The sequence below is a fragment of the Entelurus aequoreus genome, linkage group LG21 (genome assembly GCF_033978785.1).
Source record: "Entelurus aequoreus isolate RoL-2023_Sb linkage group LG21, RoL_Eaeq_v1.1, whole genome shotgun sequence".
Classification (NCBI taxonomy): domain Eukaryota; kingdom Metazoa; phylum Chordata; class Actinopteri; order Syngnathiformes; family Syngnathidae; genus Entelurus; species Entelurus aequoreus.
Window position 1 is genome coordinate 28,254,510 of NC_084751.1, and position 27,490 is coordinate 28,281,999.

A 27,490-nucleotide genomic window follows, 5' to 3' on the forward strand; every position below is an offset into this window, starting at 1 on the left:
GCTGGGTTGAATGCACAAGACAAAACTAATTATCTTTACCAAGATGCATTCATGTACATTTTAAAGACAATATGGAGATTTTTTATGGGATATAAGACTTTGACATAATAAACAAAATGGGTAAACGGACTAACAAGTTAAATACAAATGTCTTGAAGATATGCAGTAAATCAATCATGATTTTTTTTTTAAATGTTTCCATTATTTAAGATTTCACAATAACATATTTTTATTCATTCATACTGTTTTTTAATGGGTCAATTTATCTAGTAAATAAATTATAAATGGGTTATACTTGTATAGCGCTTTTCTACCTTCAAGGTACTCAAAGCGCTTTGACAGTATTTCCACATTTACCCATTCACACACTGATGGCGCTAACCAGCAGCCACCAGAGGCAAAGGGTGAAGTGTCTTGCCCAAGGACACAACGGACGTGACTAGGAAGGTAGAAGGTGGGAATTGAACCCCAGTAACCAGCAACACTCCGATTGCTGGCACAGCCACTCTACCAACTTCGCCACGCCGTCCCAGTAAAGTATTAAGCATAAATACCTCTGTAGGTGTTTATAGCAGTCGGAAGTATAAAATTTTTTAGTCAACACAGTGTCAAGTGTTCAAGACAAGAAACTTTTTCAAGTGTGCAAAAATAAAATTGTTGACATGACTCACCTACAGGCAGCTGGGGTATAATTCACCTTGAGGTTTATGCCGCCCTCTAGTGGTGTTCTGACATGCCACAGCACTGTAGACTCGAAATAAATTAGTGTACTTGACAAGACATTCAACATGTTGCATCATACCAGCAGGTGGCAGTTAGCAATTCAAAACAAAACAGCAGTGAGAATAAAACTTAAAACGGTAAGATACAATTACAAAGCAAATCACATTTTATTTATTTAGGTTTGAATGGGTAGCCAAACATGTGTCAGCCACATACATAATAATCATTTTGGTTCACATGCTAATAAGGGATGTATAATTGTAGAAAAACATTATCAGTGCAGTTTTAACGCAAACTTATATAAAAAAAAGAAAAAACAAAACATGATGCGCATATACAATAATGATTTTAAAGTAAAAACATTTCTGTTTACTTAAACTGTTGCTGGATTTAATAGTGATGAAAGTGGACAGAAGTGGCTAAAAACAAAGTTTGGTGGGGAGATATTTATTTAAATCTCTTTTACTGTATATTAATAGCCAATACCGGAAATCAAAAAAGTTACGTTGTAAATCGTCCATCAGTCGTCATCAAAATTCTGCTGTAAAAGGAAATTGGCAGCCAAGTTCTCGTTCTTCTCACAAGCAAAGTAAGCTTGTATAACGAGTCCCTCTGGAAATCCTAAGGCTTTTAACTGCAACACATGAGACGCGCAAGTTAACCACACACACGCCTTCTTGCAGACAAATTAGTCGGTCATGGACGGCGGCGTCCTCACCCTCTCAATGGCTTCTTTTTCCTGCGGGGTGACCTGGATGTAGCTCATGTTACTTCCGCTTTGAGAGTCCACCGGCGCACCGGCGGTTCCCCCGCCTCCACCGGCTGTCGGTGACGGCTCTGGAAGGGGTTCATTCAGCATCTGGATGAAGTGCTCTTGATTGTTGCTGATTTCCTACAGTGGTTAGAGTGTTGCAAAGGTTTATGCATAAAGTATCCTCACAAAAGCCAAGTACAACGACTGCTCTACCATCTAAGCCACGCTGTGGTTTTATTCAATACATACATTAATATTTTTGCTAATAATGTTGCAAGGATGTTTCTATATGGCGCACGGAGTTTAGTATATCCCATATAAGCGCACAGCAATTAAGAGTCGTGTGTACAAAGAGTATGGCAAACTGAACAGGCGCTATTTTTGCAACCAAGGACGTGTGCGGCTCTGCATGGAAGCATGCATTGCGGTCATTCTGACGTTAGTTTTCCTGACTAATTAAACCAAAATAATACATCTATGTATAGTTATAAACATCCTCCAGCTCATTTTGTCAAAGTATAATTTTGCAGCCATATTTGACGCAGTCTGCTGCTACATTCATGCAGTGTTTAGTGACCAGCAGGCTCTCTATTAACGCTCCTGACGATGCAACATAACAAAATACACAGAACGACAAAAAAAACTAAAACTTGTTACCCTCATTTTGCTTTGTGCATAATTTTAACTGTTGGAAAATACAGCAGATCATAGAATTGCAATGATTTTGATTTAAAAAATAAAGGGTTCTCAAAAGCCAATGTTAATTTATCTGATCTTTTTTTTTTTTTTGTAACAAGGTAATAAGTATGTGTACTTTTGTAGTTATTTTCCCATAGTTCTGCACAATAACTCAGATATGGCTACACTGGCGAGCAGTAGAATATATGGAGTGATTTTTGGTCCAGAACATATTTTGCATAGAGATGTCCAATAATGGCTTTTTTGCCGATATCCGATATTCCGATATTGTCCAACTCTTATTTACCGATTCCAATATCAACCGATACCGATATATACAGTCGTGGAATTAACACATTATGCCTAATTTTGTTGTGATGCCCCGCTGGATGCATTAAACAATGTAACAAGGTTTTCCAAAATAAATCAACCTAAGTTATGGAAAAAATGCCAACATGGCACTGCCATATTTATTATTGAAATCACAAAGTCCATTATTTTTTTTAACATGCCTCAAAACAGCAGCTTGGAATTTGGGACATGCTCTCCCTGAGATAATCCTGATACCCACTACAACTATGGGAAGTACTATACTTTGACTTTCACAAAGTGCATTATTTTTTTTAAACATGCCTCAAAACAACAGCTACAAAAACAATGAAGGCACACAGCTTCAGTCCAGAGTATACTAGAGTAATAAAGTAAACAATAAACGTAGTCCTCCTTTAGTGCAAGACTGCCTGGCATACTGTATAACAGGAAATTATAAACCGGGCTCAATCTGAACAGCCGATATGGGCATCTACATAAACTATATGATTTGCATGAGAAGATGGACAGGACAAAAAAAAAACGATACCGATAATTTCCGATACTACATTTTAAAGCATTTATCAGCCGATAATATCAGCAGTCCGATATTATCGGACATCTCTAATTTTGCTTTATACATTATTGACCTATTTCTTGCCACTTTATGTTAGATATTTTTATATGAGACTTCCAGTTCTATTATTACATCCAAAATGTGGTTTATTTTAGTCTTTCAATGTCTGTCTTTTTTGTATTTCTGTTTGACTTTCTCTACTGCTGCTTTGTTAAGTTTTACTTAGATTCAAAGATAGTCTGTTTTCAAACTATCTCTTAAATTGATTAATTTATTGTGCTATTATTTGTATTAGCTTCTTAACAAAACACAGACATTGTGCCATGTGTTTACCTGGCACAAGACACTTTAGTTCGTGGCTCTCCTGTGTTGATGGCAAACCTTCATTTCTCATTCTTGTCTTCTTTCCAGGTTGTGGGCAAAACGATGTAAAAGCTTTCCACAATTCTTGCGGGTGAAGCAGCCAGGCCCATGCTGCACAACAGGGCATTTTTACAAGTTGAGAAACTAACGAGGAAGCGCCGCAAACACATAGCATCAGCTCTAAGTTGGTGGAAAGCAAGGCGTCGTGAACGCCTTCTGACAAATCATTGAGGAGATGGCCTGGAACCTGGTTGGCCATACTCTCTATACACGACTCTAGACATACATGTGACGTTACTGACACCTATAGTGAGCAGCAAGTATACACTACCACTTACCGCCATCTGTTCATTTCTCTTAAAAAAAAACCAGCCAATGATTGGACTGATTGACGACGATGGGCAAAATCTAACTAATCAGATTCGACTATGAAAATCTTTAGTCAAAGACAGCCCTACCTTGTACATTGAATACGGTTTTATAATAGGGAGAGTGGAACCTCAATTTACCCCTCTTTTTGCTAACTTTTCGTTTTACGAACTATTAGATCAAGCCAACTATGTGTGTGAACCATGTCTCTGTGTGCGAAGGCTTCTTTTGTTCATTTTGTGTAACGCTGGCATCCATTATGTGCTTGCTCGTATTGAAGAGATTGACGAAGCGGGCGTTGTACTACAGAAAGTTTTTGATTGTGATGAGACCAGACTTTTTTGGAAAAAGCAGCCAAAGCGGACTTATATCACAGCGGAGGAAAAGACACTGTCTCTCATTCAGCTGTGTCTCTTCCAAGAGTGCACACTCACAGACCGCCGCTCCCTCCTTCCCCCTCTGTCGACTCCTTTCTTTCCCTTGTTAACTTCTTATTTGCCAACGACAATATAATTGTGGATTTTACTTTTTAAGTGTGTGGTATCGTAGCAATATGTTAAAGTTAAAGATTGTTGTGATTTCTGATCATTTGTGAGGGCACCAAAGGGACTTCTTTGTGTGTGTACATGTTGGCAGAGCAGCGCATAAAGGACAGTTAAGCTTGTCGTCGTTGTTTTGGCTTGTTATTAAATAGAGCGTTGATCTATCAGCTCCTTATGATTGTTTGATACATAGTACAGTATATCACTTCATAGTGTGCTCAAAGTGTACAAACATTCACAAAAATATGGACTTTTGTCTAGGCTGGAACCCATTATTCAAATTTACATTGTTTATGGAGAAATTTGATTCACTCTACAAACTTTTAAAGAACCCAGTTCAAAACCTCATAAATTAAGGTTCCACTGTAGTTTGATCATAGAACCTCATTTCTTTGTCCATTACCTGTGTACCTGCAGGGTCTTAAATACAATCATTTGAATTCAAGGCCTAAAAATGTATAACAAATTCAAAATCCTTCAGAAAGTCTTAAATATGACGATGAAAGGTCTTAAAAATATAATAACGTTATTGCTGGTCAGGACCAGGATGTGGAGCTATTGTAGAGAGCAGCATTTGTAAATATTGTGGAAAAAGTGAATGGAACAAAAAAGAAAATAGTCAACAATCTGCAACAGGTCCATGTCAAAATATGCCAAAATGCCACAAACACCTGCACAGCTGCATGTTTTGTCAGTATGGGTGTGTAGTCTTTTTTTAATCACAGTCTAAAAGTCTTAAATGTGACTTTTTGAAACCTAGAGTCCCTGATTATTTTACATGGGACAAAAACCGGAACTGATTGTATTTTACTTTAATTTAGTTCCACTGTACAGTCCTGGTTGGTAAGGAGGTTTAATGTATCGTTTACCTGCAGAAGCTCTGGGTTTTCCCTGCCAATTTCCTGCAGCAGCGCGGGAAGCAGTGCAGCGTTCTGCTGGATCAACTGTCGCATCATAAAGAACTGGGGCTGATTCCTTAGGAAGCTGAGCGGATTGCCTGAGAGCGTGACAAAATCCAATACGCCATGAAAATAAACAATTGCTACATGAAGACAGATGCTGCCGCTGAGTCAAAAGTCCTCTCACCTGCACCTTCTGAAGCGCCAGTGTTGAGCGGGTCGCTTATATCCCCTGTAGGTCCACTTAGAGCGCCAGTCAGTGGAGAAAACGCAGCGTCAGAGCCTCTGGCTTGGACCTGGTCTCTGCTTGGGATTTCCTAATGGTGCATTCAGAGTGAAAATGTTTAAATCCAGAGTATGAAAGATTATTATGCACTACAGTGGAACCTCATTTTACAAACCTCTTATTGTAGGAACGTCCGATTTATGAATCACTGAACTAATTAAAACATGGTGCGCGAACAAATGTTTCATCCACCCATTGTGTGTCCGGCAGCACATCCACTGTGGGAGGGCGAATCACTCTTCGCTGCTCATTCAGTCAGCACAGCGCTGCCATTACCTACTTTTGTGTGCTTTTTAAGTGTTTTAGCATTTTTACACCATTTTACTAGTTTTGCTAGCTCACGGTAGCGGGGGGTGCATATTGTAGCGTCCCGGAAGAGTTAGTGCTGCAAGGGGTTCTGGGTATTTGTTCTGGTGTTTATGTTGTGTTACGGTGCGGATGTTCTCCCGAAACGTGTTTGTCATTCTTGTTTGGTGTAGGTTCACAGTGTGGCGCATATTTGTAACAGTGTTAAAGTTGGTTATACGGACACCCTCAGTGTGACCTGTATGGCTGTTGACCAAATATGCCTTGCATTCACTTGTGTGTGTGAAAAGCCGTAGGTATTATGTGATTGGGCCGGCACGCAAAGGCGGTGCCTTTAAGGTTTATTGGCGCTCTATACTTCTCCCTACGTCCATGTACCACTGCGTTCAGCGGCGTTTTAAAAAGTCATACATTTTTACTTTTTGAAACCGATACCGATCATTTCCGATATTACATTTTAAAGCATTTAACGACAGCCCGATATTATCGGACATCTCTAGTTTAGTACTTTATATTGTGTTTAAATTGTACAAACTTGTATTAAAATATGGACTTTTGTTGAGCATGCAACCAATTATTCATATTAAAAATGGTTTCTTATGGAGAAATTTGCTTTAATATACAAACTTTTCTATTTACGAACCTGCTCAAGAACCAATTAAGTTCGGTCCACTGTATCTTACATTTCCAGACTCTTTTATGTTGCAGTACATTTTCTCAAGGTGCAAAAGTGGTAGATTTACTATCCACAAAAAAGGACAACACAATTACTGTCTAACTAGCAGACAACACGAATTCAACATAATTATGTTTAACCAATGGTCAAGCATGGTGGTGGTGGGGACTAGGGCAGCATGAGTGCTACCGGCACTAGTGAGCTGTGGTTCACTGAAGGAAAAATGAATTCCAATGTGTGCTGTGACTGTCCGAAACAGAGCCCTCTCCTTTAGGAAACTGGGCTGCATGGCAGTTATACAACACAATAAAGACCCCAAACACACCTCCAAGATGCCAAGTGCCTTGCTGAGGAAGTTGAATGTTTTCTCTAGACATGAACACAATTGGGCACCTGTGGTACATCCTCAAGCAGAAGGAAGAGAAGTGGGGGATCGCAAGGTGTGTAACATCCACCAGTAAGGTCATCATGGAGCAGTGGAATTCCAGTAACTGAGTTCTACTCTCCCGTGTTGCCAGCTATTTAGAAAATAATGGCTGTGTGTTGACTTATTTTCAGTGGATAGTAAATCTATACAGCTTTCCAAACTGTACAAGGACTATTCTAAAGTAAATAGAAATATAATTTTAGTATTGTCTCTTGAGAAGACGAAAGAATGGGTGTCCTGGAGAGGTGGGGGAAATAATCGATTTTTAGCTGCATCGCAATTCGGACATGGACGATTATAAAATCGATTAGTAAACGTCAATAATCGATTTATTTATTGTAAATAAATTCAGAGTTTTAAAATGTGGCTGACTACGTCGTGCCACCTCACAGCGATCCTACTAGCTCCTTTATTATATGGCACTTATGTTCCAGTTTTGTACATATAATTAATTTAAAAAACGTGATGGGAATTTATTACAAATGCACTGTTTTTAAAAGTTGCAAGTGATAAACGCTTATTTAGTGAAACGAAAAAAAAAGTAAAACCGCATTAATAATACATAAATTTAAGATGCATCAATAATCCCTTTTTAATAAAATCGTACCTCCTAAATCGTAATTGTAATCAAATCGAGGTGGCTGTGTCCTGGTCCAATATCAGCAAGTTCTGGATGATATCGGCTTGTATCTAAAATCTCCAATACAAGCAGTTCTGCAGCGTCTTTACTCATGCAAAGCTGGGCAGCCAATTAACATCTAAATGTCGTCTGATAAGCACACAAGGTTGTTTTTTTCTTGTAGTTTAGTGAAGTCATCTGCGGTCCCTTCCAAGGTTTATCGTTGTTCCCATTGGGTTGAGTTTTTTCTTGCCCTGATGTGGGCTCTGAGCCGAGGATGTTGTGGCTTGTGCAGCCCTTTGACACATTTGTGATTAAGGGTAAGGATGTCCGATAATATCGGACTGCCGATATTATCGGCCGATAAATGCTTTAAAATGTAATATCGGAAATTATCGGTATCGGTTACCATTAGTAAAATGTATGACTTTTTAAAACGCCGCTGTGTACACGGACGTAGGGAGAAGTAAATCGCGCCAATAAACCTTAAAGGCACTTCCTTTGCTTGACGGCCCAGTCACATAATATCAGAATCAGAATAGTTTTATTGCCATTGTTTGAGAACGGGTTCACAAACTAGGAATTTTTCTTAATATCTATGGCTTTTCACACACACAAGTGAATGCAAGGCATACTTGGTCAACAGCCATACAGGTCACACTGAGGGTAGCCGTATAAACAACTTTAACACTGTTACAAATATGTGCCACACTGTGAACCCACACCAAACAAGAATGACAAACACATTTCAGGAGAACATCCGCACCGTAAAACAACATAAACCCCACAGAACAAATACCCAGAACCCCTTGCAGCACTAACTCTTCCGGGACACTACAATATACACCCCCAGCTAACACCCCAACCCCCCACCTAAACCCCGCCCCCCAACCTCCTCATGCTCTCTCAGGGAGAGCATGTCCCAAATTCCAAGCTGCTGTTTTTAGGCATGTTAAAAAAAATAATGCACTTTGTGACTTCAATAATAAATATGGCAGTGCCATGTTGGCATTTTTTTCCATAACTTGAGTTGATTTATTTTGGAAAACCTTGTTACATTGTTTAATGCATCCACCGGGGCATCACAAAATTAGGCATAATAATGTGTTAATTCCATGACTGTATATATCGGTATCGGTTGATATCGGAATCGGTAATTAAGAGTTGGACAATGTCGGAGTATCGGATATCGGCAAAAAAGCCATTATCGGACATCTCTAATTAAGGACTATATAAGTAAACTTTGATTGATTGATTGATAATAATAATAAATAATATATTGTATTACTTCAATTTGCTTTCATGTAAAAAACACTGAGTTTTAAGGTGTCCTTTTTAAGGTGTGGCAGCTTTCATATTGCTCTGGCGCTGCGCCACGATCCATTGCATGTAGTTATAGTTACATATTACCTACAAATACAAAGTCTCTAAAGGTAGACGTGTATTAGAAAGTATCCAAACACAAACGTGTCCACATCAATCAATCTCCTGCAGTTATTATAGTTAGCACAAGCGGTGGCCAAAAAAACAAATGAGACTCCACTTTAATTTAAAAACTGCTTAAGTCCATTCCAGTTATAGTTACATAATACTTAAAAATACAGTCTCTAAAGGTAGACGTGTATTAGATAGTATCCAAACACAAACGTGTCCACATCAATCAATCTACTGCGGTTATTATAGTTATAGCACTAGCGGTGGACAAAAAAACAAATAAGACTCCACTTTAATTTAAAAAACGGTTAGGTCCATTCCAGTTAACATATAGGTTAGTGTTTTCCACACCCACCATGTTAGAATAATTATGTATAAGTTATCACACAACTCTTATGCTTAAAGGCTGTTGCTATAGTTATTAGCTATTGTGCTCAAGCTGTGCTTTTTCTGTCTGTGCAAGAACAAAACTTGTTATCAGCTATGGCATATGAGGGGTTGCCTCGTCACAGATATGTTGTTTGTCACTAACAGCCAAGGACTTCAAGGACCTCAACGAAGATAAGACGACAGCACGCAGACGAAGCAGAAACAAGGCAATCACAAGGCCCCTAGCACATTACGTCACGTATTGTGTGTACTGAAAGCTGCTTTGCATGAAATGTGTGGCCACTTCTTTTAGAGGCGGCCTCAGTGATGTAACCAGGGACCTCCCAAATAAATAAGAGGAGCACGTTAGCTCAGAGCGTGGTGGGAGATTGTAACTGAGCGTGCAATCCCAAACGTCTCTCCTCATTGAGCCAAATTGAACTCTGTCTCTGCATGATTCCTTGCTTCTTGTCTGTTTAATAGATGTCATCAGTGTTTGAACCTGACACACCATTGTTCTGTTTGAGTCATTTCACTTAATCAAACCTTTTCTAACATTCCACACTACAAAATAATAAGGGACAAGCGGTAGAAAATGGATGGATGGATGGATGTGCTATGATTAATGCTGATATCGGCCAATACTCAAAGCTGGAATATTGATATTTTATCGGAAGTGCATCGGGACACCACTTAATAAAAATGGTTGCTGAAACGTGAGGGGTGTGCTACCTTTTGTTAGATACTGAACACAATGCAGTAAATTGACATCAAGCACAAAAATTCAGCTTTTACTGTCAGAGAAGTGTATGTTTTTTTTACCGAGAGCAGGTACTCCACAGCCCGGTCTGGGTTGTTAAAGCTCGCTCTCAGAGCCGCCACTACCTGCTCCCTCTCGTAGCCCATGAGCATCATCTCGGTCACCATGGCGTCGTACGACGTGCCTGTCACTACAAGAGCATCTCAGCAATCAGGTCCATTTTTGACGGAGCATAAGTATGGCAGTAAAATTAAGAGCACTGTGGCCTTACCGAGATTCGAACCTGCTTCGTCAATTAAGTTCATGGAAGCCTCCAAGCTTCTGCACGAGAAAGGGGAATGGTGATCGTTCATGTCACAGATCAAAATCAGACTATTATAACGTCATTACCCGGCAGAAAGAGGCGTGGGGAAGGCAGCGGCAGGTCGCCTTGCATCTGGTTGGCCATCAGCCGGGACACGCTCTGTGGGCGTCTGTGACGTGGGCGTCGTCGTCACAGGTGCCTCGGTGCTGGATGAGGATGACGGCTTAGTGGCAGCTGGGCCCTTTTTAGGCTACACGTCGATCATTAGCACACAAAAATAAAACAGTATTAGTACATTTAAAAACACAACTGGCACCAAATGATCAGCAATAATCCTTAATTACATTAGTGGGTGGATTGTTTACTCAAGTGCAGAGAGTAACAGGCATTTATTTGAAGTAACGGCTGTTTTCATAGGCTTTTATTTGTACGAATGCTGGTAAACTAAAATGTGTATAGATTGGTTGCAATTGAACGAGTGACTGTTTTTCATTAGGGTTCTGATAAAGTTGCATCTATCTACGTTGTGAGACCATGCTAATATTTTATTAAAGGGGACCTTATATGTAAAACCAACGATTCTTACCTCATGGTCCCTGTTTTTGTTTATTATGAATCCCAATAAGTCCCGGAAGTTTGAAACCAAACCATTTACGCATTGCGGATACATTTATAAAATAATCTTGCCTTTCTTCATACTTCCTCCTGGGGTTGTACGGTATACTGGTACTGGTATAGTACCGTGATACTAATTAATCATATTCGGTACTACACCGCCTCTAAAGGGTACCGGTCCCCCAGCCCCCGTGTCATTGCTGGTTTTACGAGCATGTTCGGCAGTGCACAATCACAGAGTACTTACAAGCAGACACAGTGTGTAGACAGAAAAGAGAGAACGGACGCATTTTGCCTTAAAAACTAACAATAAAGGTGAAGTTATAACACTGAAATGCCCTCAGGAAGAGGTGCTTTAAGACATGGCTAGCTAGCTAGCGGCTTAAGTCCAGCACCAGTCGGCAGTGTTTTAGCTACTTCTAAATCACTAATCCTCGCCTCCATGGCAACAAATAAAGTATGTTTCTTACAAGTATCATCCATGCAGGACAAGGAATAGCTAAAAATGCTTCACTACACACCGTAGCTCACCGGCGTCACAATGTAAACAAACGCCATTGGCGGATCTACACCTAACATCCACTGTAATGATACCAAGTACAGGAGCGTAACTAGTACGCTCCTATAATACTACTATGATTACATCGATATTTTTTAGCATCACAAAATCTTTTTTCGTTTTTAAAAAAATGTATATTATGTTTATAAACTCAGGAAATATGTCCCTTGACACATGAGGACTTTGAATATGACCAATATATGATCCTAGAACTACTTGGTATCGGATTGATAACTAAATTTTTGGTATCATCCAAAGCTAATGTAAAGTGTCAAACAGAAAAATAAGTGATTATTACATTTTAACAGAAGTGTAGATAGAACATGTTAAAAGATAAAGTAAGCAGATATTAACAGTAAATTAATAAGTAGATTAATAATTCATTTTCTACCACTTGTCCTTAATAATTTTGACAAAGTAATAAAATGGAAAATGACACAATGTTACTGCATACGTCAGCAGCTAAATTAAGAGCTTTTGTTTGCTTACTTACTACTAAAAGACAAGTTGTTTAGTATGTTCAGTTTTATTTAAGGACAAACTTGCAATATGTTCACAGTTTTATTTAAGGACAAACTTGCAATACGTTCACAGTTTTATTTAAGGACAAACTTGCATTATGAAACATGTTTAAAGTACCGTAAGATTTTCCGTTAAAATAAAATCAATAATGCAATTTTTTGTGGCCCCCTTTATTTAGAAAAGTATCGAAAAGTACCGAAAAGTATCGAAAGTTTGGTACCGGTACCAAAATATTGGTATCGGTACAACACGACTTCCTCCAAACGAGACGTTTGGAATTTTCCGTCCTGTGACATTGTCTTACCTGTGACCGGGTATCTCTATAAGTTTGATAGAAATATACCAAAGATCTTTGTCGTCAATTAGTTCCTTTTTTTCCTCTATCCTCCGATGTTGCCATTTCGAATACAAAGTAGCGTGTAGTTAGAACTGGGGTCTTAATTCCATAAGTAATTTCATCGAAGGATAAATGGAAATTAACTTGATAACTTTGCAAGCCTCGATAAATTGCCATGCGCATGATTGTTGAAGGGCTGCAAGAGCTGTCACACTTTGCATCAGTCTCAGCAGCTGCGGGCGTTTGTGCGGAATGAAAGGAAGAGGGCAAAGCCTCTTGTCATTCATTAAGCGTCTTTCTGCAACGACGCGTCGTGAGCATCACACATTGCAACAAGTTAGCCCGTGATAACCTACGCAACACTAGCAATTTGGATTTAATACGTTTTGTGGAGCAACTTTTTTTCTCTCAGTTTTGTTTTTTTTGCTAGTCATCACAAACATTCTGCAGTAAACAAAGTATCAGTGGTGTAGTGAATACAATAAGACTTCCATCCATCCATTTTCTACCGCTTGTCCCTTTTGGGGTAGCGGGGGGTGCTGGAGCCTATCTCAGCTGCATTCGGGCGGAAGGCAGGGTACACCCTGGACAAGTCGCCACCTCATCATAGGGCTACAATAAGACTTATTTCAAGTTAACATTTACTACACAACATTTTTAAATGGTAAATTAGTATTTGTATTCTTTGATTAGGTGTGTACATCAGTGCTTCTCACCTGTGCTTTGGCAAACAAGTGGTGACCCAGATTGTGGTGTTTTTAAAACTCAAATTCTGTATGTATTAAATGAAAATACATTTAAGTGCAGTTTGAATTTGAGGTAAAGTAAAATAAGTTGTACCGACACATAAAATAAGTTTAATGATTATTTCAAAAGCAAAATGTTTTTGTCGACAAACAAAAAGAACACAAAGTGTCTCTCTGCAGACCTTACTTACTAAAAAAGGAAAAGCAACAAACCTTTGTCACCATGACAACAACAAAGTTCTTCTCATCAATTTTGTATTCTTTGAGGGCGGAGTCATTGCTGAGGATTTTACCTGGGGACAAAATTAAAGATAATTTATCATGATTTTCCCATAAATACTACAATAAAGGCTAATGTATCAAATTAGATCGGTATTGTAATCAAGTAAACCAATATTGTAAAATAGAATAAAGTCCATCCATCCCGCTCTGGGTCGCTGGAGCCTATCCCAGCTGGATTCGGGCGGAAGGCGGGGTACACCCTGGACAAGTCGCCACCTCATCACGGCCAACACAGATAGACAGACAACATTCACACACGAGGGCCAATTTAGTGTTGCCAATCAACCTATCCCCAGGTGCATGTCTTTGGAGGTGGGAGGGAGCCGGAGTCCCCGGAGGGAACCCATGCAGTCACAGGGAGAACATGCAATTGATTCTTAAATATCGAACTCCACACAGAAAAAACCCAGTGCCCAGAATTGAACCAAGGATCTTCTTATTGTGAGGCACACACACTACTCCCTTGTTCCACAGTGCTGCCCATATAAATAGTAAAGTATAAATAAACAAAGAGTAAGTATAAACAAAGAATAAAGTAATAAACAAAAACACGCTGTCAGGGGTGTCCAAAATATGGGCCTAATTTTTTACAACCCACGGCACATTTTAAAAGTATAACCCCCCCAAAAAAAGTGGAATAAAAGAGCAAGCAGGTGTAATGTGATGAAAACATGTTGCAATATTAACACTAATAACAAAAAACTTCCATGTAGGCAGTTTTTATTTTAAAACTTATATTTTAACAACTTATAATTGACGGACAGATCTGAAGTTTATCCAATGATTTAAACGTTGAAAGTAAAACTAATATATGACTTATTTTCACCACTTTTATGAGGCCTTTTGGATCCACGAGACCTTAGCCTGGTTTGTTTTAAACTGTCAGCGCTCAAAAAGAATGATGAACCGAAAGCAATGTTATGAATTATTTACCTATTTAAGGTTCCAATTACTCAACATCAAATATTCAACTTTGAATATTTTTATATTCATATATATATATAATATTGCATATTTTTTAATTTTCCTATTAAAGTGTTTTGACAAAAAAGCATGCAACATAAAAATACTTTTGACTTTATGTCAAAAGATACAGTCGCGATCAAAAGTTTACATACACTTGTAAAGAACGTGATGTCATGGCTGTCTTGAGTTTCCAATCATTTCTACAACTCTTATTTTTTTGTGATAGTGATTGGAGCACATACTAGTTGGTCACAAAGAACAGTCATGAAGTTTGATTCTTTTATGAATGTATTATGGGTCAACAGTATACATACAGCAATGTTAATATTTGGTTACATGTCCCTTGGCAAGTTTCACTGCAATAAGGCGCTTTTGGTAGCCATCCACAAGCTTCTGGTTGAATTTTTGACCACTCCTCTTGACAAAATTGGTGCATTTCAGCTAAATTTGTTGGTTTTCTGACATGGACTTGTTCATAATACTACCACCACCATGCATGACGGTAGGCTCTGGGCCTGTTTTGCTGCCAATGGAACTGGTGCTTTACAGAGAGTAAATGGGACAATGAAAAAGGAGGATTACCTCCAAATTCTTCAGGACAACCTAAAATCATCAGCCCGGAGGTTGGGTCTTGGGCACAGTTGGGTGTTCCAACAGGACAATGACCCCAAACACACGTCAAAAGTGGTAAAGGAATGGCTAAATCAGGCTAGCGTTAAGGTTTTAGAATGGCCTTCCCAAAGTCCGGACTTAAACGTGTGGACAATGCTGAAGAAACAAGTCCATGTCAGAAAACCAACAAATTTAGCTGAACCGCATCAATTTTGTCAAGAGTGGTCAAAAATTCAACCAGGAACTTGTGGATGGCTACCACAAGCCCCTTATTGCAGTGAAACTTGCCAAGGGACATGTAACCAAATATTAACATTGCTGTATGTATACTTTTGACCCAGCAGATTTGGTCACATTTTCAGTAGACCCATAATAAATTCATATAAGAACCAAACTTCATGAATGTTTTATGTGACCAACAAGTATGTGCTCCAATCACTCTATCACAAAAAAAATAAGAGTTGTAGAAATTATTGGTAACTCAAGACAGCCATGACATTATGTTCTTTACAAGTGTATGTAAACTTTTGATCGCGACTGTAGATCTGAAGTTGATCTAAACTTTTGTTTGGACACCCCTGCTCTACATATTGAGCGCATTAAGTCAATGCCACAGAGCAGAGGTGTCCAAAGTCCACCCGCCCCAAACTATTCTCCAATTATTATTTTTTTATTAGCCCATGTCATTTTCTAAGAGTAAAAGTAAACAATGTCAGATCATTACCATGGAGATTCAGAGCCACGTGAAAATAAAATATACATGAAAACTATTTGCTTTGTCAGTTTTAGCGTAAAGTTGAAATGTAAGCAATTTTTCAATTAGAATGACCGACATTGGCTTCGGTTGGTCATGTTGAATAATGCCCATCCATCCATCCATTTTCTACCGCTTGTCCCATTCGGGGTCGCTGGAGCCTATTTCAGCTGCATTCGGGCGGTAGGCGGGGTACACCCTGGACAAGTGGCCACCTCCTCGCAGGGCCAACACAGATAGACAGACAACATTCACACACGAGGGCCAATTTAGTGTTGCCAATCAACCTATCCCCAGGTGCATGTCTTTGGAGGTGGGAGGGAGCCGGAGTCCCCGGAGGGAACCCATGCAGTCACAGGGAGAACATGCAATTGATTCTTAAATATCGAACTCCACACAGAAAAAACCCAGTGCCCAGAATTGAACCAAGGATCTTCTTATTGTGAGGCACACACACTACTCCCTTGTTCCACAGTGCTGCCCATATAAATAGTAAAGTATAAATAAACAAAGAGTAAGTATAAACAAAGAATAAAGTAATAAACAAAAACACGCTGTCAGGGGTGTCCAAAATATGGGCCTAATTTTTTACAACCCACGGCACATTTTAAAAGTATAACCCCCCCAAAAAAAGTGGAATAAAAGAGCAAGCAGGTGTAATGTGATGAAAACATGTTGCAATATTAACACTAATAACAAAAAACTTCCATGTAGGCAGTTTTTATTTTAAAACTTATATTTTAACAACTTATAATTGACGGACAGATCTGAAGTTTATCCAATGATTTAAACGTTGAAAGTAAAACTAATATATGACTTATTTTCACCACTTTTATGAGGCCTTTTGGATCCACGAGACCTTAGCCTGGTTTGTTTTAAACTGTCAGCGCTCAAAAAGAATGATGAACCGAAAGCAATGTTATGAATTATTTACCTATTTAAGGTTCCAATTACTCAACATCAAATATTCAACTTTGAATATTTTTATATTCATATATATATATAATATTGCATATTTTTTAATTTTCCTATTAAAGTGTTTTGACAAAAAAGCATGCAACATAAAAATACTTTTGACTTTATGTCAAAAGATACAGTCGCGATCAAAAGTTTACATACACTTGTAAAGAACGTGATGTCATGGCTGTCTTGAGTTTCCAATCATTTCTACAACTCTTATTTTTTTGTGATAGTGATTGGAGCACATACTAGTTGGTCACAAAGAACAGTCATGAAGTTTGATTCTTTTATGAATGTATTATGGGTCAACAGTATACATACAGCAATGTTAATATTTGGTTACATGTCCCTTGGCAAGTTTCACTGCAATAAGGCGCTTTTGGTAGCCATCCACAAGCTTCTGGTTGAATTTTTGACCACTCCTCTTGACAAAATTGGTGCATTTCAGCTAAATTTGTTGGTTTTCTGACATGGACTTGTTCATAATACTACCACCACCATGCATGACGGTAGGCTCTGGGCCTGTTTTGCTGCCAATGGAACTGGTGCTTTACAGAGAGTAAATGGGACAATGAAAAAGGAGGATTACCTCCAAATTCTTCAGGACAACCTAAAATCATCAGCCCGGAGGTTGGGTCTTGGGCACAGTTGGGTGTTCCAACAGGACAATGACCCCAAACACACGTCAAAAGTGGTAAAGGAATGGCTAAATCAGGCTAGCGTTAAGGTTTTAGAATGGCCTTCCCAAAGTCCGGACTTAAACGTGTGGACAATGCTGAAGAAACAAGTCCATGTCAGAAAACCAACAAATTTAGCTGAACCGCATCAATTTTGTCAAGAGTGGTCAAAAATTCAACCAGGAACTTGTGGATGGCTACCACAAGCCCCTTATTGCAGTGAAACTTGCCAAGGGACATGTAACCAAATATTAACATTGCTGTATGTATACTTTTGACCCAGCAGATTTGGTCACATTTTCAGTAGACCCATAATAAATTCATATAAGAACCAAACTTCATGAATGTTTTATGTGACCAACAAGTATGTGCTCCAATCACTCTATCACAAAAAAAATAAGAGTTGTAGAAATTATTGGTAACTCAAGACAGCCATGACATTATGTTCTTTACAAGTGTATGTAAACTTTTGATCGCGACTGTAGATCTGAAGTTGATCTAAACTTTTGTTTGGACACCCCTGCTCTACATATTGAGCGCATTAAGTCAATGCCACAGAGCAGAGGTGTCCAAAGTCCACCCGCCCCAAACTATTCTCCACAATTATTATTTTTTTATTAGCCCATGTCATTTTCTAAGAGTAAAAGTAAACAATGTCAGATCATTACCATGGAGATTCAGAGCCACGTGAAAATAAAATATACATGAAAACTATTTGCTTTGTCAGTTTTAGCGTAAAGTTGAAATGTAAGCAATTTTTCAATTACAATGACCGACATTGGCTTCGGTTGGTCATGTTGAATAATGCCCATCCATCCATCCATTTTCTACCGCTTGTCCCATTCGGGGTCGCTGGAGCCTATTTCAGCTGCATTCGGGCGGTAGGCGGGGTACACCCTGGACAAGTGGCCACCTCCTCGCAGGGCCAACACAGATAGACAGACATCATTCACACACTAGGGCCAATTTAGTGTTGCCAATCAACCTATCCCCAGGTGCATGTCTTTGGAGGTGGGAGGAAGCCGGAGTACCCGGAGGGAACCCACGCAGTCACGGGGAGAACATGCTAACTCCACACAGAAAGATCCCGAGGATCGAACTCAGGACCTTCGTATTGTGAGGCACACGTTCCACCGTGCTGCCTACCTGGCAGCTTTGTGTTATTAGTTTCAATATTCCAACATGTTACAAAAATGTTGAATAATGTATTTGTTTTAATAAATCGAAGTACTGTATTTTTCGGACTATAAGTCGCAGTTTTTTTCATAGTTTGGCCGGGGGTGCGACTTATACTCAGGAGCGACTTATGTGTGAAATTATTAACACATTACCGTAAAATATCAAATAATATTATTTAGCTCATTCACGTAAGAGACTAGACGTATAAGATTTCATGGGATTTAGCGATTAGGAGTGACAGATTGTTTGGTAAACGTATAGCATGTTCTATATGTTATAGTTATTTGAATGACTCTTACCATAATATGTTACGTTAACATACCAGGCACGTTCTCAGTTGGTTATTTATGCGTCATATAACGTACACTTATTCAGCCTGTTGTTCACTATTCTTTCTTTATTTTAAATTGCCTTTCAAATGTCTATTCTTGGTGTTGGGTTTTATCAAATAAATTTCCCCAAAAAATGCGACTTATACTCCAGTGCGACTTATATATGTTTTTTCCCTTCTTCATTATGCATTTTCGGCCGGTGCGACTTATACTCCGGAGCGACTTATACTCCGGAGCGACTTATACTCCGGAGCGACTTATACTCCGGAGCGACTTATACTAATACGGTAGTCCCTGCATCCTTCAGTGTTTTGTTTCTGGTTCCAGGATGGCTCAGTGGAAAAAAGTTTGGACACCCCTGCTTAAAAAAAAAAAAAAAAGATTACATATGAAGTAAGGTAAAATAGTCCATGAAATACCAGCATAAATTAGTTTTTGCCCGGCAACAGGAAAATCGTCCAATCCCTTCTCTTGTTCGATTCGCTTTTTTAATGTTGTCACCTGAAAGGAAATCAGGACAGTAAAGTTAGCTGATCATTTGGAACACATTACAACAATTTTACCATCATAATAAAGCAACGACATTGAACACTGTCATTTTGTTTTCAGCTGTGTATTGAAAAAAACGTATACTAAATATAAACCCCAACAACAGTAAACATATTGCAAAATTATGGTGTCGCATGAATTGCGGTCCAAAGTGTACTTAAAAGTCATAAAATGAAAGTTGAAGAGTCATAAAAGAAGCCTTGAACCAGTCATCCAATTACCATATTTTATTTAGCTATTTGTGGGACTTTCTTGCAGGATTTTTGGCTGATTCCTAGGTAAACAATACTAATTTTAATATGGGGTGACATAATATTATGAAGTAGTGGGCTATGGCTAAATACTGATTACTTTTCAGTCTGTAGTCAATCATAGCAACTCCACATTAATATCGATCCCCATAACATTTAAACACAACTTGCATATTTTTTTATAGAAAAATGTTACGATTTAAAGCAGACAAAACAGATAAATTGTAAACACTGAAACGCTTAAAACATAAAATTGCGTCCTGTGCATACCCAACTCCCATTCCCTCCATGTCGAATCTTACCGTCTCCTCTTCGTCAATGTCGATTTTGAACGTCTGCTGTTGCAGAGTTTTCAACGTAATCTGCATTTTGACGGTAGAGTGTCCACAAACGTGGTATAAATGTGATTAGTTCGAATTGCAGGACTTTGTTATGGTTTCGCTGGCTCATTACAAACTGACAGCCGCCATGCCTTAGGGCCGCTCTTCTTCTACGAACCTTTATTATAAAGTTGGCGAATGACAGCGCCCCGAGCGGTTAGTCTGGGTTCGACAGGCAAGGGTTAACATTATCATCGCAACAATAACAAATAAATATACAACACCAGTTAAACTAACACTGGACTAAGTTTGCTTGTTTTTTTGTTTTTTTTTTCAAACAAAATAATGTAACGTTTTCTTTGTGTTCAGTTGTCCTATTTGGATGAATTGCTGTTGCATTCGAATGCACTCGGACATCTTAAAACTCGTCATCTTTGGCCGCTTCGGTGAGAATATAGCTACGACATACATGTCTTTATATTGTACTTTACAAGCAATGACATCAATAATGCGTGCAGTCTATCTAAAAGAGGTTGTTCGCGTTTGACGTTATTGCCTTCGTTTTCAGATTTCTGAGGTAAATCAACGCACTACGCAGCAGCCCTCTTTCTCACATACAACATGGGTAGTGAAAAAACATATTTTTAGTTTTCTTACTTTTTGCCTATTTTTTTTTAATTGCTTTTAACCAATTAATATCAAATTGGGTTACCTCCTTATCGAGAATGGAGACTTTTAAATGACAGAATGCAAAATAAAAAATTGAAAAAATGTTTTACCTTTGCAACCTCATTATACTATTGGCTAAGTTTTATATTCATAAATGTAAGTTTCTCAATACCCAACCTGTTTTTGTGCCTTTTAAAAAAGAATTAGAACTTTACTTTATAACACTCTCTACCTCTAACAACCGAAAAGCTGTGAAAACTATGATGCTGTGTTCCAAATGTATTTATTTATTTATTTATTTACTGAACTTGTGTGAGCCTATGGCTTTACTTTTTGTTGCATATATATATTTTGCATTCTATTTTAGTTTCTTTATTGAATTTACAACCCCCTGGCGCTGGTTTGTATACACACAGCAAAAACACTCCGCGGCGGATCCCCCGCGGAGATATCGCGCTTTCCGGAACGGAACCGCGAAACGGACCCGCATCGGCGTCCATTTGCTCTCAGGAACGTATCCGCCATGGCGGCAGGTAGCGGATCCGCCGTGGCGGCGCGCTGAATGCGCTCCGCACCCATGACCAAAGCCTTATTTCCGCGGCGGCGTGCTGCATCCGCTCCGCACCCAAGATCAAAGCCTAACCTCCCGCCGCGGACCAGCAACGGACTCATAAAAACCCTGGCTCATCTGGCCGTTTTGGACCCCTTTATCTTATTTTCAAAATCCCTTCTGTTCTTGCTGTAGGATAAAATAGGAAACTAAAAAATTCACTAAGCCTTACTACAGCAATATAGGCTTACATATGCATTGCCTTGTATTTTTAAACTAACAATATTGTCAATAGGCAGAAACAGAAAATGGTCAATTCACTCTATAAAGTAAATATATATAATATATATTTAAAAAGTAAATATACATATTTAATCTATTAGGCTACAACTTCAAGGAAACGCTGCTCCATGCACAGCTAACATTTTAGAAAATGAATAACTGGTGAATGACAAGAAGTCTAATAAAAGGTTGTTTATTTATACATATACATCTCTATTCCTCCTGAGGAGGTGGAAGCGGGACTCGTCTCCTCGTTGCCCGATCCCCCGCCAAGTTGAACCACCTGATGGCGTGTTTGGTGACCTCAGCGTCCGTGGCTGACCTTGTCAACACATTTTTACTCACAGCACCTGTAATCAAACAAGATTACAAGACAGATACGTTTATGTTAGGAAGCATCCAAAGCCAATGCTTACACAATACAAAATATGTGATAGGTATTAAGGAGATTACATTTGAAAAAAAAACATGACTTAAAGTTACTGGAGGTGGTTAAAATAAGGTGAGTAAACTATGAATTTGTGATCAGGGTATAGGTGTGCAAGACATTCAAAATGTTTAAACAATATCGTTATTTGGTTCCTTGATCAGAGTACTTGTTTGGCTCTGTTGGATGATGGCGGCGGGGGGTTGGGGGTGGGGGGCATAAATAAATATCCATAACCCAACTTTGGGAGGTTGACATTGTTTTCTTATTATATTTGTACTATCATTCTATGTTTGTATTCGTGTAGGCCAGGGGTGTCCAAAGTGCGGCCCGGGGGCCATTTGCGGCCTGCAGGTCATTTTTTAACGGCCCCAGGGCACATTTTTAAAAAATATGATCGAAATAAATAAAAAACATTAAAAGTGGTATTTAGAGAGCAAACAGGTGAAATGTAACAAGAAAATGTAGCAATGTTTACTCTAATCACACAAAGCTGCCATGTAGGCTGTTTCTTTCTTTAAAAAATAATAATGAATCAAAATCAATGTCATTATGAATTATTGACCTATTCAAGGCTTAAGAAGTTTACCTTCGCAATCAGCTGGTCTTGGTTGTGCTTAATAGTTTCCAGCAGGCTAAGGATGTGGATTACCTCAGGCGCTGTTGACAAACAGCAGTATAAAATTAACATGTTTCAGTGTTTATCCTCATTACTCATAATCCTGACATTAGCTATTGACCTTAGTTAATGACAAAAGTTATTGACAAAGTTTGAAGAAAATATGTGATAGCTTGTGAATTTGAATTTTTTCCAAAATTTGTGGCACAGAATGACCATGCGGTATTTGTCAGTTATTGCTCACCAGAGCAGGAATTGTTGTCGGCCATTCGTTCCCCATGTTGGCCTGTAGGCCAGGCTGGATCCAGGCTCCTCTGTCTGCCACATGTTGAGGGCTGCTGGTGAGGGGGGTGGAGGGAGTCGAGGAGGGACTGCCGTTCCTAGTGAGGTGGGCATTGTGAGAGAGCCATCAGTTAACCATGACTGGTAATACCCAAGGGGCCTATCTATACACTAATATTTCAGAGATCAGTCCCTACCTTGTGTAACTCTCTGCATGTTTAATGCAGGTGCTGGTGAAGGCATATGAATGCGTCCTTCCCCATGGTGAGGTGCTAAGGGAGATAAATTGGTATTAAATGGTTGAGATCTGTTAACCATGGTTACTTGATGCTGAGATATTATTTTGGAGATCAGTCTTTACCTAGAAAGTTATCTCCAGTTGAGGAGTAGAGTTGACAAGTACTCATGACTCTTGCTGGCACTCGGCGAGACGGTGGAGCTGGGAGAAGGGATACAAGGAGAGGGGAATATCTTTAGCACTAAGAATGTTAACCATATCTTTAATATTAATGTGGTGGTTTTGTTGTTTTCGATGTTAAGAGATTATTCCTTACTCTGCCTGTGCAATTGGCTTGCCAAACCCAGAGATGTGAGGTCACTATTTCCCGGGTCTTCTTCGCTAACCATATCATTAGGATTATTGCAATACCAAAATTGCAAAATATACATATAGTACAAGCATCTCTGGTCTATTTTTGAATGCTACCGGAAATAACCTTCCTATTACTGTAGAAACATGACAAAAACAAGACGGAACACACTTACACTGGCTTCCTGTTCCTTTTTTCTGGCAGCTCCTCGTTCTCTGCCTCAGATTGCAGGTCTGAGGTGTTGCAGCCCTTTCCATATTGTTGCATTATTTTTAATGCGTCTTTGTAGTTCTCTAAAATTGAATATGTTAAAATGAACATGAGTTTCAAATTAGCTGTAGAGCTGAACAGAATATTATTATTATTGATGATGATAAATCAGGTCTCTCTCTTACAAGAGACCTGGTCAGAAAATAGACACAATAGGTTATTCCAAGCATAAAGAGAAGCAACTATGACGTTATTTTTAAACAAGAAGATTATGAATTTGCATACCACAAGTTCGGACAACAGAAACGTCAAATCTTGGCCAGTTTGGCTCATGCTGCTCCTCATTTAAAGCGGCCCTTTCAATTCTGTCGGTGTTTTTATAGCTGGGCCAGAAAACCATCCTATCATCATACCATCCACTTGGGACAACCGCAATGTCCCTGTTCATTATAAATTTAATCAGATGAAAAGGCACCCTTAATGTAGAAAGAAAGAAAAGGGGTATTTATTCATCGTCAAAGGAACAACGTGGACAAAAGCATGCACAGGTGTTAGTGTATACAAATAAGCAAGTAAGATGAGCTGAGATTTTACCTGAATGGTGCCCCAAGGTGGTAAGAACTATAAGAAAGGTAAAAGTACAGGTCATAATAGTCAGAACTTCAGCTCAATCGTAAAGTAGGGTTTGAAATTATGGGTGTAGTGTATACAGAGATCAGTCCCTACCTTGTGTAACTCTCTGCATGTTTAATGCATGTGCTGGTGAAGGCGTATGAATACATCCTTCCCCATGGTGAGGTGCTAAGGGAGATAAATTGGTATTAAATGGTTGTGATCTGTTAACCATGGTTACTGGATGCTGAGATATTATTTTGGAGATCAGTCTTTACCTAGAAAGTTATCTCCAGTTGAGGAGTAGAGTTGACAAGTACTCATGACTCTTGCTGGCACTCGGCGAGACGGTGGAGCTGGGAGAAGGGATACAAGGAGAGGGGAATATCTTTAGCACTAAGAATGTTAACCATATCTTTAATATTAATGTGGTGGTTTCGTCTACAACGCTAAATATATCCTGTGGTGTACCTCAGGGATCAATATAGGACCTAAATTATTCAATGTCCAGATAAATGACATTTGTAAAGTTACAAAAGATTTAAAGTTAGTATTATTTGCAGATGATACAACAGCGTTTTGTTCAGGAGAGAACACACAGAAGATAATACAAATAATAACAAGAAATTAACAAATTAAAAAGATGGTTTGACAAAAACAGACTATCTTTGAATCTCAGTAAAACTAAAATAATGCTATTTGGTAACAGTAGAAAAGAAAGTTAAACACAAATACAAATAGACGGAATAGAAATTGAAAGAGTAAATGAAACCAAATTTCTAGGTATAATGATTGATGAAAAATTGAACTGGAAATCTCAAGTAAAAAATATACAACATAAAGTAGCAAGAAACACGTCAATAATGAATAAAGCAAAACATGTTCTAGACAAAAAATCACTTCATATTCTCTACTGTTCACTAGTGTTACATATCTGAGTTATTGTGTAGAAATATGGGGAAATAATTACAAAAGTACACTTCATTCATTAACGGTGTTACGAAAAAGATCAGTTAGAATAATATATAATGTTGGATATAGAGAACACACAAATCCTTTATTTATTGAATCAAAGATACTGAAATTCCACGACATAGTGAATTTGCAAACAGCTAAAATTATAAACAAAGCAAACTATAACCTGCTACCCAAGAATATACAACAATTCTTCTCAAAAAAAGAGGAGAAAAATAATCTTAGAGAGAAATGTAATTTAAAACATTTGTACGCACGTACAACACTTAAGACCTTCAGTATATCAGTATGTGGAATTAAATTATGGAATGCATTAAGCAAAGCAATCAAACAATGTACTAATATGATCAATTATTTATGCTTACATGTGGAAATAATAATAATAATAGTAAATAAAATAATAATAATAAAAAAAGGTAAATAAAGCATAACATAGTCTCTAATAAATTAATTAAATAAAAAACAGCATATAAAATATATACATCAGCAAATAACAAAAATATAGATCAAGAAAAAGGATCCTTAATATGTGCAGCAATTTTCCTCACTCACATCACCTCATTTTATATTTTTTTCTACAATTAACTATGCCAAAAAACACATAGACATACCTTTTTTTTTGTAATGGAAACAAAAACAACATGGCGTCACACACAGCTAGTCCACAGTAAACAGGATCTCGAGCTCCACTAAAGAACAAAGAAAGAAATAATACACACTCATATTAATGGCAAAGAACGGCTGTTTCCACTCCGTTAACGTTACGTTCTTGACTAACGCAGTAACGTTAGCGACCTGGGCCTAAACAACACTGACAATAAAGTAATACGCTTTCGTTTCAAGCAGTTGGAAATATGTGGAATATCGTAGCATGTAACCTACACACATTCACAGCGTCTAACAAAAGATGGCCTAAGTTAACTTTATTGAACTTTTTACTCACCGGCTTCACGCGGGAAACTTTCACATTCTGGAGTCCAGATAAAAGACAATTTTACAATAGCACGGCGAAAAAATGACCGCCGTTTTTTTTATTCCGTTTCCGTACGATTCTGACCTTTTGGAATGGATTTCTAGTAAAACCAGAGGTACCACAGTATGAGCTATGTGCAAACTACAATAACTTTACTGTGAGACATATTTATCGTTTTTTTCACTATCACAACAATGGTACATTTCAACACAGAGAGTTGAGCAAGTTATCAGTAACCTAACTACTGAAAAGTTGAGAACGAGTCAAATTAAATGCACTGTTACTGTACTTATTTCTGCTCCTATGTTGAATTGTCAAAGTGATGTATTTTTTATTGAAGCTTGCTAAATCAAAACATTTACAAATTCTTGACATGTTGAATTAGTGTTAGGCTCTTTTAATGAACTTTTTTTTAAAAATCCCCCACATATATATTTTTTACAGTACGTGTTGCTAGCTAATGGTCATTTGATTTAGCTATCACCACGGAACCACAAAACACGCACTTGCAATCAAACTTAATGAAAACAAGAAGGATTCAGAAAAAGTATTTTTTTTACCCAATTCCAGTATGTTGTGTTTAAAAGTTGCAGTTAGCCAACCCCGGGTTTCCGTCTCGCGTCGTGTAAAAAACGGTTGACTTCCTGCTGCTCCGAGAAACACTTTCAAGGCTGACGGGGAACGTTAGTGTTGCATTTGGCTGCTTTGGGATCAGATTATGTACCTCATTGCCTCCCATTGGCTGATTTTTCCTTCTTCGTTGACTCGGTTCCACCTCTGATTGGTTACATTTAGCAGCCGGAAACTTGACGCCTCTGACCATATATATTTACAGTCAGCGCCCCACTTGATGCGCATGTGCAGTTTGACAAATAATGAAAAAGATTAAGTTGTAGACGGAACGACAATGAGGCAACATAACTGTGCAAAAATCTGATTTTACGCAACATCTTACATCTTTTTGATTAATTCATAGTACACTTTACATTATGTATTAGAAAAACATTACACGTAGTTGTGTAGTATGTCCCCAATTGAGTGATTCTTCTGTCTGAATAGAACATATGTGAGACTGCAAAAACATTGAGAGAGGAGAGAGAAAGAGAGACAGAGAGAGAGAGAGTGAGAGTGAGTGAGGCAAAGAGAGAGAGAGAGAGAGAGAGAGTGAGATTGAGTGAGGCAGAGAGAGAGAGAGAGAGAGAGAGAGAGAGAGAGAGAGAGAGAGAGAGAGAGAGAGAGAGAGAG

At 38.5% G+C, this 27,490-nt stretch overlaps 1 protein-coding gene and 1 long non-coding RNA gene across 7 annotated transcripts; both read right to left on the minus strand.

Annotated features, from left to right (window-relative positions):
- Positions 1-1,154: 1,154 nt before the first annotated feature.
- Positions 1,155-20,252, minus strand: rad23b (RAD23 homolog B, nucleotide excision repair protein). 2 transcript variants are annotated; one of them, XM_062032001.1, is made up of 10 exons: positions 20,039-20,252; positions 19,356-19,437; positions 13,388-13,467; positions 10,482-10,645; positions 10,363-10,409; positions 10,154-10,281; positions 5,402-5,531; positions 5,185-5,312; positions 1,442-1,615; positions 1,155-1,357 (listed from the first exon to the last, which is right to left on the minus strand). In XM_062032001.1, the coding sequence occupies exons 1-10, from the start codon at positions 20,102-20,104 to the stop codon at positions 1,244-1,246; spliced, it is 1,113 nt and encodes a 370-aa protein (XP_061887985.1). In that variant the 5' UTR covers positions 20,105-20,252; the 3' UTR covers positions 1,155-1,243. The 2 variants fall into 2 exon arrangements, with proteins under 2 accessions (XP_061887985.1, XP_061887984.1); XM_062032000.1 differs by having other exon boundaries at positions 10,363-10,412; positions 20,039-20,250.
- Positions 20,253-21,751: 1,499 nt separating this feature from the next.
- Positions 21,752-26,921, minus strand: LOC133638954 (uncharacterized). 5 transcript variants are annotated; one of them, XR_009823710.1, is made up of 13 exons: positions 26,806-26,921; positions 26,216-26,242; positions 25,884-25,961; positions 24,576-24,653; positions 24,412-24,486; positions 24,280-24,306; positions 23,971-24,161; positions 23,651-23,768; positions 23,247-23,324; positions 23,083-23,157; positions 22,848-22,983; positions 22,574-22,644; positions 21,752-21,907 (listed from the first exon to the last, which is right to left on the minus strand). It is a non-coding gene; the product is annotated as an uncharacterized LOC133638954 (long non-coding RNA). The 5 variants fall into 5 exon arrangements; XR_009823709.1 differs by having other exon boundaries at positions 23,651-24,161; XR_009823711.1 differs by having other exon boundaries at positions 23,440-24,161.
- Positions 26,922-27,490: the final 569 nt, after the last annotated feature.

Bases quoted from the DNA above. Each gene is read 5' to 3' on its own strand.
- rad23b (XM_062032000.1), bottom strand. From the start codon at position 20,104: ATGCAGATTACGTTGAAAACTCTGCAACAGCAGACGTTCAAAATCGAC. The intron at 10,413-10,481 runs GTAATGACGTTA...TTTCTCGTGCAG, and splicing joins CCCACGCCTCTTTCTGCCGG to AAGCTTGGAGGCTTCCATGA. The intron at 5,532-10,153 runs GTAAAAAAAACA...ATGCACCATTAG, and splicing joins CTGTGGAGTACCTGCTCTCG to GAAATCCCAAGCAGAGACCA.